The 15,837-nt window shown below is 36.7% G+C and overlaps 1 protein-coding gene across 1 annotated transcript; it reads right to left on the bottom strand.

The window, feature by feature from the left end:
- Positions 1 to 975: 975 nt before the first annotated feature.
- Positions 976 to 7,014, bottom strand: SRP19 (signal recognition particle 19). Its single transcript, XM_006913283.3, has 5 exons — positions 6,864 to 7,014; positions 6,415 to 6,490; positions 3,959 to 4,030; positions 3,738 to 3,849; positions 976 to 2,217 (listed from the first exon to the last, which is right to left on the bottom strand). The coding sequence occupies exons 1-5, from the start codon at positions 6,902 to 6,904 to the stop codon at positions 2,084 to 2,086; spliced, it is 435 nt and encodes a 144-aa protein (XP_006913345.1). The 5' UTR covers positions 6,905 to 7,014; the 3' UTR covers positions 976 to 2,083.
- Between the last annotated feature and the right edge of the window lie 8,823 nt (positions 7,015 to 15,837).

The following is a 15,837-nucleotide window of genomic DNA, read 5'->3' as shown; positions in this document are numbered from 1 at the left end:
AAAAAAAATTAGAAATTCTAATACTTCTTCCTGTGCACCAATGGATCATCTTCATACAGCCTGGGTATAAAATCTCATTTAAAGCTCTGAAACTATGGGTTCATTTATTTAGTAATCAATTGGAATCATTTGATCTCAAGCCATAAAAATGTAATTAGGGTTTACTGGAAGGATATTTAGTAGAATTCACAAAATTCCAGGCTTCAGGAAGAATAGGAATCAGGAATACCTCAAATTTGTAGACCTTTTAGCTCCCATCACCATCTGTACCTGTGTTTCTACTCCAGATTTAAATTCCTGAGAAATAATCCACTGACCTGGCTTGGGTCATATCCTGTGGTCAGGATGCAGTCCTGTAATTACAGCCATGTGGTGCTTAACAACAGGATATGTTCTGAGAAATTCACTGTTAGGCAATTTCAGCATTGTGCAAACATCAGTGTGCACTTACACAAACATAGATGGTACAGCCTACTACACACCTAGGCTACATGGTATAGCCTATTGCTCCTACGCTACAAACCTGTATGGCATGTTATTGTACTCAATACTGTAGGCAATTTTAACACAATAGTTTACTATTTGTGTATTTAAATATACCTAAACATAGAAAAGGTGCAGTAAAAATGCAGTATAAGACGTTTAAAAATGGTACACCTGTACCGGGCACTTACCACGAATGGAGCTTCCAGGACTGGATGTTGCTCTGGGTGAGTTAGTGAGGGAATGGTGAGTGAATGTGAAGGCCTAGGGCATTACTGAACACTACTGTAGACTTTAAAAAACACTGTACACTTAGGCTACACCAAATTTATAAAACAACATGAGATTAAATCGAATGCAAGAATAAATAATGTAATCAAGAAACATGGTAAATACTAGATGTATGAGGGTGCTGCTGGTATAATGCAGCATTTTACAGCAAACTTATGCGTAGAAAAAGTATATTCTAAAATGACAAAAAAGCATAGTAAATACATAGTAACATAGTTGTTTATTATCAAGTATTATGTACTGTACATAACTATATTTGCTATACTTTTACATGACAGGCAACAGAGGTTTGTTTACAACAGCATCACCACAAACATGAGTTAAGTGCTCTGAATTTACAACGGCTAAGACGTCACAGGCGATAGAAATTTCTCAGCTCCATTACAATCTTCTGGGATCACAGTCTAAACAATATGTACTGCATGACTATAACAGCCCTTCCAGGAGCACACATGGTCAGGGAAGGCAGCTCCCCAAGAGATACTCAGTAGACAAAAACATGGCTGGATAGAAATTCTCTTAAATTTTACAAAAAAATCACCACTTTCAGAAACAATGTTTTGGAATAGTCAGAATCACCAATCCAATTTAGGTTCTTGAAAAAAAGTGTATCTCAAGGTGTTAAAGCACAGGAAATTTTAAAATTGCGATTAAAATAAGGTTCTTAAGTCTACAAAATAAGGAAATCTAAAGCTTAGACTCCAAGACTTTCCATATGTCAAAAAACTAGTAATTGAAAAATTCGATTACAGTAACTGATTAAAAGAATATGATCTATAGTCTTGCTGTTCATAGACCTCCAAAAGGATTTAACCATTTTCTTCTAGTTTTAAGCTCACACTAAACTTCCATTACCCATGTTATTAATTATTTCCTCTACTAGCACAGATTAGTTCATAAGCAAAAGCTATAAGTCAGTTTCAAATTTTATTTCATTAACTTAAAAGATGAACAAAATGTGTTTCGAATCTTTAAACTCATTTATCTGAACATTTTTTCAGAGGACAGATACAGGATTTCAAGTAATTTATGGCAGAGACCACTGTCCATTTAAAAAAATGCCTCTTTCTTCCACAAAAACTGCATTGAAAGGCAAAAAAATTTATTTTATACTGCATAAATGCTAGATGCAAACTTCTGACGTAAATTTATTTCACTGTCAACTCTGATGCTGAAGCTGGGAGGCACAGATACTCACAGTTCAGTTTAATAATACAAACAAAAAGCTTCTGTTTTTCTCAGATACAAATTAGAAATCTCCATTCATGTCTCTTACAGTAGTATCACAAACTTGACTCTCCTTACCAGGTCACTTCTTCTTCTTTCCTTTCCCTTTTTTACTTCCCTCTCCTTGCTGAAGACTTTGGTCACCACCTCCTGTTTTTTGTGTTCTTGTTTTTAATTTAGGTATCATTTCCGCTGCGTACAACATTACTGACTTACCTAGGAACAAGAAGTTAAGCTTAGTGTATAATCTGAGAGAGAAGACAAAAAAGGTCATTAACTTAAATAATACAAAGTTCAAGAAATCATCATATCAAGAAAATGGTAAGGATTTTAAAAGAAAAAAATGACTATGAAGACAATGACTTGTTCAAGTGGGGGCCTTTGGTGGAGAAAAGTATTGAGAACGACACTGCAATATTTAAATGAACACAATGAAAATTTAAAACACTAAGTGTGAAACAAAAATTTTGGTCTCTGTCCTAGTAGTTGACTTGAAGTTCAAAGGAGAATACTTCTAAATATAACAGGTTGGAAAAAATCATCCTATCATTGTAACTTAAGCTAGGGAAACAAAGGCCTCTAACTCTTGTAACAAAAATCCAATGTCATTAAGCTACAAAAGATATTACTCAGATGACTTTTGAATACCGGCACCCCTGTTCTGTGCACCAACTACCTCCTTCAGCTCCAGCAGCTGCCTTCCTTACTCTAAGATACCAAGCCCCTGGCTTTCCTTTTTTACTTTGTAACTATTTCCTTACTGGAAACAAGAAGCAACATCTTTTCAACTGCAATTTTTAAATCAAAAAGTTTTTTTTTTTTTGGTCTTTTTAAAGTAAAAGAAAAAGATGTCAAAGAGAAGGAAAAACACACTGGAATATACAAATCACTCCTGAGTCAGAAAATCTTAAGTTTCTAGAAATATCTACTGATCCTGACAAGTTTTAGTGTGTAACCAATCTATTTTAATTCAACTAAAAACAAGTTATAAGTCTGGGGTTATTGTGTCAAAAAAAGAAAAAAGAAAAAAAAGCTCCATTTAAAAATATTAAATATATTTTCTAAAAAAATATACATTTTTTTAAATAAAAAACTCAGAAAAGAATAGCATGGAAATACTCATCTTTGTAATACCCAGAATTCACATTTTGGAATACTGATGTCCAGTTTTGTTTAGTTATTGTTTTTTAAGAAATAAAACAATAAGGATAATGCTACAGTCTTCTGACCACAACCCTCCTGACTCCACTCCCTGCTTGCCATTAGGTTAACTACTATCTTAAGACTGGGTATTTTCTTATTTCGTATTTAAATTTACCCAAGTGGTACCACACTATGCATATCTCTTTTTTCACTAAATGTGGCTTTTTAGATTTATTAATGGAAATTATAAGCAAACTTCAGGATCTCTAAGATCTGAAATGGCAATTAACATTTGACTATTTAATAATTTTATATTCTTTATCTGGGAGCAATGATGGACTTCCAGAAGTATATAAAATGTTCACTAAATAATTTTTTTGGAGAAATCATTAGTAGGTTTTATTACATTCTCAAAGAGGTCCTTAACTTAAAGTTAGAACCACTGTTTACCTCTCCAATAATGGTAGTCCTTTATTTAAAGTGATCTGTAGAACACAAATTATGACTTGTACCTTTCAAAAGATCAGAATCCTTTCTGCAGTGCAGAGGAATAACCTATCCCAAACTCTACTCATTCACTGAAAAAACCTTACGTGATGGGAACTGTACAAGACAGAGGCTGCCATCTTCCTGTTTGAGCTGGACCCGGACTCTGCCCTTGTACTGGACATCACGATTCCATTCTCTGGAGTACATTTTATTTTTCTAACATTAAATAAATAAATAATTAATTAATATATAAATACAGGTTTTGTTTAAGAAAATTATTATATCAATGAGATGAGTATGGAAAATAGTGAAGAACACATCTTACCTCAAGAAATACATTAAGTCCAACTGCTAAGCACACATCTTGAATTTCTGTAGCCGTAGGATTTTCAACAGCCTGAACAGTTAAAAACAAGAGCACTAAACACTTTATGCAGCAATATGTACAAAAGCCAAGATATGGAAGAACCTAAGTGCCCATAAATAAACAACTGGATAAAGATGAGGTGGCATATACGGAATATTACTCAGCCATAAAAAAGGATGAAATCTTACCATTTGGGACAACGTGGATAGACCTAGAGGGTATTATGCTAAGTGAAATGTCAGACAGAGAAGCACAAATACCATATGATTTCCCTTATGTGTGGAATCTAAAGAACAAAATAAACGAACAAACAAAACAGAAAGACTCACAGAGATCAAACTGATGGCTGCTAGATGGGAAAGGAGTTGAGGGGCTGAGTGAAAAAGGTGAAGGGATTAAAAAGTACAAATTGGTAGTTACAAAATAGTCATGGGGATGTAAAGTCAATAACGTTGTAATAACTATGTACGGTGTCAGGTGGGTATTAGATCTATCGGGGGATCACTCTGTAAATTATATAAATGTCTAACCACTGTGCTATACACCTGAAACTAATATAACACTGGATGTCAATTGTAATTGAAAAAGAAAATACTAAAAGCTTAAAGTGGATACTGTAATAATGTTGTGTAAATCATTTCGAATACTATAATCAAAACACATACCATAGGTTTCCTTTTCTAATAGGTACAGTTATTTCCATTGTAATAATAAAAAAAAAAATTCCCAAGAATAACACTGATTCATACTTGTATGTCCATCACCCTTCCAACAGAACATAAACTTCACAAGGAAAAGGACTATTTTGTTCACCAGTATATTCCCCAGCACCTGGTATGATACTTAGAACATAGTACGTGCCCAGTGAATATTGGTTAAACAACTACTACAATCACTTTAGAAAACTGTTTGGCAGTATCTGCTAAAGCTAAATACATGCATTCATTATGGCCTTGCAAAAATTTGTTCTCTAAAAGACAAACTCAGGAATGTTCACAGCAGCACTATATATAACAGCCCCAAACAAGAAACAATTTGATTATCCATCAACAGAAGAACAGACTGTGGAATATTCATACAATGCAATACTACAAAGAAGTGGTTTTCAGGAAAGAAATTCTGCCCCCCAACCTACATTGACAATGTTTGGAGACATTTTTGATTGTCATAACAAGAGTGGTGTAGCACACCGGCATCTAATGGGTAGAGGCCAAGGATGCAGTTAAACAACCTAAAATGCACAGGACAGTCTCACAACAAATAATCATCTGGCTCAAAATGTCAACTGCAGCTGTTGAAAAGACCTGCCACAGAGCAATGAGAATTAAATTTCACTCAAAAATGTAGATGAACCTCATAAGCTTAAAGTTTGGTGAAAAAAAGACAGACACAAAAGTACATAGTGTGTAATATCATTTAAATGAAATTCAAAAACAAGCAAAAGTAATATATGGAGTTGCAAGTCAGGATAGTGGTTATCCTTGTATGTGAGTATATGCAGAGAGGGCGATTACTGGGAGGGGACAAAAAGGAATCTTCCTGGGTGCCAGTAATGTTTTCTATTTTTAAATTACGGTGCTGGTTACCCATGTGTACTCACTTTGTGAGAATTAATCAAGACAGACACTTAAGATTTATGTGTTTCTGTATGTATGCTATACATCAATAAAGTTAAAAATAATTTAATCATTCTCCAAATTATGTGAGAGCTGTTATAGTGGCTTGATGTCAGGCATTATTCTGAACCAGTGCTTTGGTATCTTCTCTTTTATCATCAGGCAGCAAAACAGACTTTCCTTTACACATTTAAGCAGCAAAATGTGAGATATTAAATAACACAAAAATAATGAATTCGTTGCTTCAGACCAAGTTGTGTCGTTAGATTACAAAATAAATAATTCTTAATTTTACGTGAATTTTGAAAAAAAAAATAAAAAGCCGCTGCAAAGGCGCTTCACTTGGCAGTGGGCACTTTCCTAACCCAAGTAACTTTTAAAGTAACTTTACCCATCTCAAAAAAGATCATTGACATAAAAATATAAAACTCTACACCTCTGAATTTTCTGCAAGTTTTCTTTAAAAACTCAACTACATTCTGGACATTCTATTGTACAATGACACGATTTTGGTTTCCTTAACTAAAGGGATGACTGTCATAACCTTAGTTTAAATAAAAACACTGCAAACCTTACAACTCTCCCCTGCTTCTTTCAAACACAAGCTCATGAAGAACCACTTAAAAAATTCCTTCAACTATGAATTTAGTGCCTTTCTGGTTTTACCATTATTAAGAAAATTCTTGGCTATTGTTCTCCTGAGTTCTCCCCGCCAAATGCAATAAAGTAAAAGAAGCTTCTGTGACCCTAACAGTAAAGCCCTCCCAACCCCTCAAACCAAGGCGCCAACTTGCTTACCTTACTTATGGGGATTCGCCTGCCCTCTGCGATGGTCTTCTTGTTATTTAAATAAGCAGGATATATACAAATAAACCTGTCACAGAAAAACACAGCTGTTATCACTAGAGCAGTATTTCCAAAATTCCATTCATTCATTCATTACCACGACTTGCCAGTACACTTATTATTTGCATAATTTTTTTTAAGTTGTCTCCTTTTTACATAATGTCATGTCCACGAGGCACCCAAAATCCTTTGTCTCACGTACAGATAAACACTGAGCTAAAGTCGGGATTTCAGTGACCCTGCGAAGAGCGTGGGCTGCTGGCCTTCGGGACAAGCAAACGCTCAAAGAGGCGCAGAGCCTACGGCCGGGCGGAGTTCACCGGCGAACCTTTCTCAGGGGTGGAGAAAGCGACGCAACACTCGTGGGCTCGCAGCAAGCCTCTTGCTTTCTCATGACCTACCTGTCTTGGTCCGCCGGGGATCTCGCCGCGGCGCAAGCCATCCTTACCCGTACCCCAGCAGCAGCAGTCCTGTACCTGCAGGGAAAGAACCGGCTGGAACTCGGCTTTGAGGTTTCCCAGACCACCCTATCTTCCGGCGGAAGTCCTGCCCACGCGTTTATGGCTTCTCACTGTCCGTTTGTTCCGGCACCTATCACTCGACGCCAGGATCTTTAGTTTCTTACGTGTTATTCGGCATTCTTCTCTCGCGATAGGATCCACGAAAGCGTCTCGTTCCTTCCTTTCTCTGTGTCACCCAAACGGGCCGTTTGGGGCGCATGCGCTGTTGCTAAGCTAGGGTTAAATTTTCATGCTTTTACGTCGAATTTCGCCCTGAATTTGGATGGTGCTATATACTCTCACCAGTAGACGAGGGCATTCCGCCACGGGCAATATGTGTCCTGCGGGAATTCTGTGTAGTTCTGAGCAGGTCGTTGGAGCAGGCAAGAAAATGCCCTTTAAGTTTTATCTTTATCTGCTCCTGGGCCCTGCAGCTGGCTTTTTACTTGGCTAAGTGGATTTTTATAGTGGTGGAACTAGCAAAATTACTGGCACTGTGTTTTAACGTGATGTATAAATGTTAGAAAATTGACTATATACCTTTTTAAAGCGTGAAGATCATCTATACTAAAATTCACTATATTTTTGCAAAGAACTAATTCAGCTTTTTTGTTCTTCAGCTAAATATACACCATTCCAATTTAGTAGCCGCTGTTCATGCCACACCTACAAAGGTACTTTTCAAAAAACCGAACAAGGTAAGACAGCTATTCTCTTACAGGTAAAACAAACACTAAAGAAACAAAAAATCCCCCCAAAAGCTTAGTATCAGTGGGGTTATTTGCCCATTCACGCTAATGATGGCTGAGCATAGATTTTCAGCTAGTCTGACTGGAATCCAGCCCCTGACTTTTCTCTGTGCCCTCAATTCCCGCCTCCCAGCCCTCTTTGCACTACCGGATTAATTCGATGCTGATAAATAAGTCTTATTTCTTTCTAAAGTGTACGTGATTCCTGTTAAAAATGTCATGCAATGACCAGATCGAACAAAACATTTAGGGATGAAATGAACCAATCTTTAAAAGACATAGTTTACCTGCTTTTGGACTTTGCTTTTATACTAGTTGCATCTCGAAATTCGAATATTTCTTTTCAGAAAATTAACATTTTATATACACTGTGGAAGAAGCGAGGAAATGAACCAGGTAGTCCCAGGGTTAATATATGTAGTACCCTACTTACCATGAAGTTGTTTTCTTAAAATAAATAAGTGGAGACAAAAAGATCCATTTTAAAATTGATTACATTTCCTGGTTCATACACACTAATGGAGTTAATGATGGAGCTAATATTTTTTTGAGTTCTATGCTAGATCCATAACTCCTATTTAACTCTACACTATTGTTGAAGTAGTATAAAAGTACAAAGAAAAGGGGGTGGGTGGAGACCACACTGATGATTAAAGAAACAGTAACAAATATAAAAGTTTTTAAATGCTTATGCTTGTGGAAATTAAAGCAAGTCCAATTAAAGGAGGATGAAGTTGGATATGGAAAATTGTGGAGATGATGAAAGGGCTTCAGAGATCGATGGCACTTGTTTTCAAATCAAATTTTTATCAAACTCTCTTCCTTTTCCTTATGCCACTAAATTCAACCTATCAGTCTTTTTTGAGGCTATTTGGTAGGGGTGGGGTTCACAAACGTGGGAAGAGAAGATAGAGGTGGGCAAGAGAAATTTTCCTAAGCTAGTTGAGTAAGAATTGAGAGCAGGAGGAGGAAAGGGGTTAAAGAAGAGATGTGATGTAAATGTGTGTGTAGGTGGGAGCGGGCTGCTGGAGATGTGAGTAAAGCGACCTTGAGCATTGACAGAAAGAGCGAGAAGGGGAAGAAGTTAGTGGATTAGATAATATCTGTGCTACAGATCACTCATTGGCTTCTAATCCATCCAGTAAGAACATAGTGAGAAGCTACTATATAACAGATGCTCTTGAGAGGTGCTATAATAAAATATAGATATAATAAAAAGATATAATAAAATAACTCTTGCTCAAATTTCAAAAAGTCTAAAGGATGAGACTGACATGCATACATCGATAGCAGGGCCCTCCCAGCCTGGGCCTGAGTTGAACCCATCAGAGAATTCAGGCATGCCTGGGTATATTTGGTTAACTAATGGAATAGTCTGCCCTATTTCACTTGTCCATTGCTGTGTAAAAAAGCATTCTAAAACTTAATGCCTTAAAACAACAACAATCTTTCTTTCTTTCTTTCTTTTTTTTTTTTTGCTCATGAAACTGCACTTTGGGTAGGGCTCAACAGGAATAGCTTATCTATGTGGCATCTGCTGGAGCTAGATCATTCAAAATGATTTCTTCACTCCTATGTCTCTGCCTCAGCTGGGATGGCTAGAACAGCTGAAGTCTAGCTGGGCACCTCCCTCTCCCTGTGGTGCAGCCTGTCCATATGGCTAGGTTGAACTTTGACAAAGGTTCTTTCCTTGACTAAACTTTAGACCGGCTCCTCTGAGTCCTCTTGTTGGCTTAGGCCTTGACCTTGGCCCTTGTTCCATCTTCAGCCTGCCTAGCCCAGTTTTAGCAAGAATCCTGCAAAGTTAAGCGTATTGGGATTCTTCGAAGATAGAACTAATAAGATATGTAAGAGGAGTTTAATTATTATAGGAATTGGCTCATGCCATTATGGAAGCTGAGATATGCCACAGAATGCTATCTGCAAGCTGGAGAACCAGGAGAGCAGTGGTATAATTCAGTCTGAGTTTAAAGGCCTAGAAACCAGGGGAGCTGATGGTGTAACTCCCAGTCCAAGGCTGAAGATGGATGTCTCAGATCAAGGAGAGAGAGAGAATTCACCCTTCCTCTGCCCTTTCATTCTATTTGGGCCCTCAGTGGGTTAGATGATGCCTGCCCACATTGGTGAGGGTAGATCTTCTTTACTCAGTCTCTACTAATTAACACACAAATCTCTTTCAGAAACATCTTCACAGACACAACCAGAAACAATTTACCAGCTATCTGGGTTTTCTTAGCCCAGTCAAGTTGACACATAAAATTAACCATCATAGTAAGTTTAGCGAGAGTCCCCCCAACACCTGATATCTGATCACCCTCAGTATGTGATCAAATTCCTCTTTCCCCACCTCTGATATACAGATAGATGCTCCTCGACTTATAATGGGGTTACTTCCTGATAAACCCATCATAAGCTGAAAATATCATAAGTAAAAAATGCTTTTAATACACCTAATCTACTGAACATCATAGCTTAGCCTAGCCTTAAATGTGCTCAGAACACTTACATTAGACTACAGTTGGGCAAAATTGTCTAACACAAAGTCTGTTTTATAATAAGTTATTAAATATCTCATGTGACTTATTATGCGTATTGCTTTTATACCACTATAAAGTCAACAATCATTAAATCAAACCATTGTAAATTCGGGACTGTCTGCATAAACCCTTGCTCTGCCTTCAACAAGAATCCTGTTAGGTTAGTTTAGCAACCTAAACTTACCCTACCCTTTATTTCTCCTCTTAGTAATTTTCCATCTACTGATCTCTTTGCTCTTTCATTATAAATCTCCACCCGTCTTTGCTGCTTTCAGAGGTAAGGTGATCTCTCTCCCCTATTGCAATCTCCCTTTTAAATAAAGTCTTCCTTACTATTTTAATGAGTGTCAGAATAACTTTTCCTTAACAGCTTTCCTCACAGCATGGTAGTTTCAGGACTTCCTAACAGTGGTTTCAGAACTTCTTACATGATGGCTGGCTTCCTGCATTCCGCAACGTGGAGGCTGCCAGGCCTTTTTAATGCCTGGTCTTGGTACTTCCTTCGCATTCTATTGGTCAAGGCAGTCACAGGGGCAGCTCAGATTCAAAGGAGGGGTAATAAGACTCATATTGCAAAAAAGCATGTGGGATGGGAGATATTGTACCTTCTTCAGAAATACGATCTACCATACTTTTGGAAGTCAATTTCTACAGATTTGAGAATTTACCCCAGAATGACTACTTGAATAACAGAGCTTTCATTGTCAGGTAGAGAATTCAGAGAACAACCTGGTGTTTATGACTAAGATTTTTCTATATTCCATATACAGCCTCTGTTAGAGTCACATCTCTATCTTGGGTCAGGAGGGTAAATAAGTAAAACTTGTTTTAATGAGACTGCTTTTTGAAAAATCATTTAGGGCATTTGAACACAAGCAGCACTGCTTTGGCACATTTGTGGAAAACATTAACACCAAAGTGGCAGACAGACGTTCTCCCCACTTCTAGTGGACATAGTGCAACTTGTGGGCATCGAGAACTCCTGCAAGCATTGTTGCCAACAAGATCTGGGCTGGTGTCTGATGGAGAGGGCCATTCTGGTAGACAGGTTGAATTGAACTTGGCATCCACTCCAAACCCTTTATATTATAGCTTGATAAATAAGAGAAGGAAGTGATAAAGGAGCAGCAATAACATGAGGACATTTACTGCGCTGCAGACTCAAGATTGAAAAGATTCAGTATTAAAAGACAGAGTTGTAGAAAACAGACACATGGCAGGACTTGTGTCAGTAATTTTTTTTTTTTTATTTCAAGGATAGAAACAAAATCTTACAAACACTAAGGTAAGAAATAAAAGTTATTTAAAGGAGGAAGAAAAACCAGACTGATATTTCAATTTCTTAGCCACAGTATACATTAGAAGAGTTTTGAGGAAAAAGAATTGTGACCAACATTGTGATACAAATTGTCCTTTGTGTGAGGGAAAAAGAAAACAATTTTAAAGAAGGATTTAGAAAGTATATCCTTGACTAACCTTTTCTGGAAAAATAATATTCTGAGGACATACTCCACTCAAGCCAAATTATAACAACATAAATAACTGAAAAAAATGAAAGATGTGTAATATAGAGGAAACAGTGAAGAACACTTAAAAAATCTAAATTATACTTAGATTTAAGTAATTATTGATGTGATGGCAAAGATAATTGCAGTTGTTAAGATTCTGAAAATTATAAACAAGTGAATGCAGAGATTTTGCAAAGGACTTGGGGGTCCAACGGAAACAGTATATGTCTCAGTTTCTAAAATCATTTTAGCCACTGCATCACTAGGGTTTTTGCTAGCCATGCTACCTGACATAGGACCACGACTTTTTGCCATTTTGTTGCCTCCTCGTTCCTTTTGTCTTTCCCATCTGTGCACCCCAGTCCCTCCTATTCCTGGAGTACCCCAATAATCCCAAATTCTTGCCTCTCTTAAGCAAACCTATGAAATTTTCTCTAACCATCCTTCACCTAAACTCAAGACTTACCTTTCCAGATCCCAAACCTATCAAGGTTTTCAGCTAAAGAAAAGGACCTCTGAGAATCATCCTTTAAGATCCACCCTTTTTAGAATAAAGTTACGGTTTTACATAACTTCTTTTGGTGTGTTTTTCTTAAGTGACAGAAATTTATTTTTCACAGTTGTGGAAGCAGAATGTCCAAAACCAGGGATCCAGCAAGGTACGTTTCATTCTGAGGCCCCTTCTTTTGACTTCTGGACAGCTGCTTTCTTGCTTTCTTGCTATGACTTATTTGTGTTTAAGTGAAGGGGGACGGAGGGGTAGGGGCGGAGAGACAGACAGACAGACAGAGATACAGAGAGAGAGCACGCGCGCGAGCAAGCACTCCGATGTCTCTTCTTAGAAGGACACTAATCCTATCAGATTAGACCCTCATTCTTATGCTTTCATTTTATCTTAATTCTTCTTTAGAGGCCCCATCTCCAAAAACAGCCACACCAGGGTTTAGAACTTTAGCATATGAATTTTGGGGGGGACACAAGCATTCAGTTGTGTATATATTGTCAGATTAAGTCTCACTTGTTCCATGGTTTCAATTTTTGTATTTGTAATTTTCATATATTCGATGGTGTATCGTTTCACATTTTAAAGAAAGCATCATAAAACTGGTCATCTTTTCATTGTTTGATGCCTTTTATTCAGAATTACACTTTGACATAAATTTTCCATCACTGCTTTCTTTGCATTCGCCTGTGCAAGTAAGTGTAGTTGTACTTTTAATTTCATCCACCCTGGATCATTTTAAGTGTGTCTTGTTAATGTCGTATAGTTGGAGGGCTTTTTTTACTTGACTCCAATCTGAGAGTGGTTATTTTACTCTACACTTAATCTATTCATTATTTGGTAGTACTCTGTCATTTTATGCTTGTGTGGATAATTCTCCCTCTGCCATTTCTCCTGTCCTTTGAAATTTTAAGTTTCCCTAGTTGTTATATTTTTGGCAAACGATTTGGATGGAAAGTTTTATTTAATTTTTAATATTGACATTACCACTAAATTAAAATATTAAATTTGTATTTTTCTAGGTTAAAAATAGCATCTCTTGACACTGCCTACAAAAGATAAGAAATTTAACACACTTTTACATCTTCCCTCCCTTCTATATACTATTTCCCAGTTTGGGTTGGAATAACCTGGAATTTAAGATTATTAAAATTAAGAATTTCATCTTTTCAATTTTGAGTTATTTGGATATTTACATTGAGATTCATTATCATATTAACCACAATTATTTACAGATTTATTCATTTAAAATTTTATTGCTCAAATTGTTTCCTTAATACCTTTCCATTTAATTGCGTGGGCACTGGAATACTGGTGGAAATATGTCATGGTATCTGGTTGCCCAGTGCTTTTGAAATGCCCCTCATAGATTTGCGGAATTCATGTTTTATGAATCCAGCACAGGCATGTGACATAGCCTCTGCCAATCACGTCTACCCAAGCAAGCCACCCAAACTCCAGTGAGGAAGCAAGTGCCACATGTGATATTTTCTGACCAGGATGTGTCAGAGGGCTCCGGAGTGTAGGGACAGAAACTGGGTCTTTACTGAAGCAGACTCATAGTATGGTTTGGTTTTGTTCCACCGTCTAGTTTACAAGACTGATTTTCTGGTCCTCATACAAATCCTGTGAGCTACTTAATATTCTTTAAAAGAATGAACCTCTTACCTTTTAGAGGTGTTGTTGGTAACAACTATAAGAATTCTTTATAAGTACTTAAATACTTGTTTGGCTGGCTTCAAAATTTCTAGGTAATATTTCCATTCCCTTCCAAATGCTACATATTTTTTTTTGACATTTAGTATTGCAGATAACTCTGATGTCAACCTATTTTTTTTTTTTTGTAGACAACCTATTCCTCTCCCTACAGAAGTTTTAAGAAAGTTTTCTCTATCTTTCAAGTTAAAAAAACTCACTAAGATGTGTCTAAATATGGTTTTCTGTTAGTTCAGTTACTTCAGAAACAAAGTGGGTTGAAAAATTCACAAATGCCCCAAACACAAGGAAAAGAACTAGGCTTCAGAAATCACAGAGACTGAGGTAACACCAGGAACTAGTAACTCTTTCACTTGCTCTCCATGCCACCCCCCGCCCCACACCCTTATCTGTTCCCTTCTCTTGCTCTACTGGTTGGCTTTCTTAGTTTTAACTTCATGATGCCAGTCATAATCCTTGCCTTAACTCTAGATCTTTCGGTTCCAGCCCTCAAATGCCAACCAGACATTTATTTTGTGACTCTTACTTCAAATTGATTGGCCCAGTCTTTCTTTTCTTTTTTTAAAGCCAGGTCATACAAGTCTTCGGTCACTGGTCAGTTGATGAGTCTCCCCTAAGTCAGGGGGAAAGACAGGGTACATGGTCCAGTGACCACTTAGTGAGGCTAAGTGTTTGGGTTCCAAAATGTGGTATAGACGGGGCAGGTAATGTTCGGCATTGTTCTTAGTAGCTATTTTTCATTAATATTGATTTATATTCAGTGGTCACCTTCATTAGTATACATGATGAGTATTTTTAATTTAAAAATAGTAACAATCACATAACTTCAAGAAAATGAGTGAAAAGCCACAAATATAAAGAATTATCCTTAATGTCAGAAGAAAGTATATTTAGCACCAAGAACAATATTATACACATAGAGCATACAGTGTCCTAACAAAAACCAGAATATAGTTATAGACAGATCACAGAACAGAGTGAGGGGAATGGCAAGAAAATGACCCGGTGTTTACAGGAGTCAAAGTCCATAGATTTCAACATTACAAAGCGGTATTTTAAAGTCAGCATAAAATGAAGGAAATACGCTTATTAGAAATTAAAAAATAATTTGTATACTCTATTTCAGCCACCGTAACTTTTGAAAAATTATTTTTGTTTGGTAAATGTTAATGATTTGACTACTCAAATCTTTCTTCTGCTCTTGGCAATTTATTTTGCAATTCTGGCACTATTTTCTTTGCCTATCTTAGATACAAATAAACCTAGTGAAAACATAAATTCAGATATAGTGCAACTGGCTCCTATTCTCAGCAACAGTTTCATCCCTTCACTTAACCTTGTGGTAACAATCTGTATTTTACATTGTCAATTTTTTTTTTACTGTACTTATGGTGCTACTTGATTGTTATGGGTTTATCTTTTATTTCTTATTCCTCTCCTATTAACTTTCCTTTTAGTGCCCAGGTTACTTGTAGTTTATTCTCAAATACTGATATGATTTGCCATAAGTGATTGTTAATCACTCCTGCTGTTTATTAACAAATTGGGCACATTTTCCTTTCATCTGAAATCAGTCTTCCCTCGTTTCAGAGTTCCTTTTCATGGTTTCTTATTGCAAATCCATATTAGACATTTGCTGAAATTATTGCCTTTACAATAAGTGTTTTGAAGGAAACATTAGCTGATCCTTCAGATAGTCATTGTCTTTAGAATTACTTCATTCATTTCTTGTAAATTTGTCCACTATTGGGAGTTGAGATGGGCTATATCAGATTGTATAGCTCAATATACAAATATTTCATGCCTAAAGGAGAGGGAAGTTTATTTGTTGGTATACAGTGTCAGATTAAAGGTCCAGTTGTT

The sequence above is a fragment of the Pteropus alecto genome, unplaced genomic scaffold (genome assembly GCF_000325575.1).
Source record: "Pteropus alecto unplaced genomic scaffold, ASM32557v1 scaffold20, whole genome shotgun sequence".
Lineage (NCBI taxonomy): Eukaryota > Metazoa > Chordata > Mammalia > Chiroptera > Pteropodidae > Pteropus > Pteropus alecto.
This window is presented reverse-complemented; position numbering and strand designations above follow the sequence as displayed.

Excerpts from the sequence above, each read along its gene's own strand:
- SRP19 (XM_006913283.3), bottom strand. The coding sequence starts at position 6,904 with ATGGCTTGCGCCGCGGCGAGATCCCCGGCGGACCAAGACAG. Across the intron at positions 4,031-6,414 it reads GGCGAATCCCCATAAGTAAG|GCTGTTGAAAATCCTACGGC; the intron begins GTAAGCAAGTTG and ends TTAACTGTTCAG. Across the intron at positions 2,218-3,737 it reads TCTTGTACAGTTCCCATCAC|GTAAGTCAGTAATGTTGTAC; the intron begins GTAAGGTTTTTT and ends TCTTGTTCCTAG.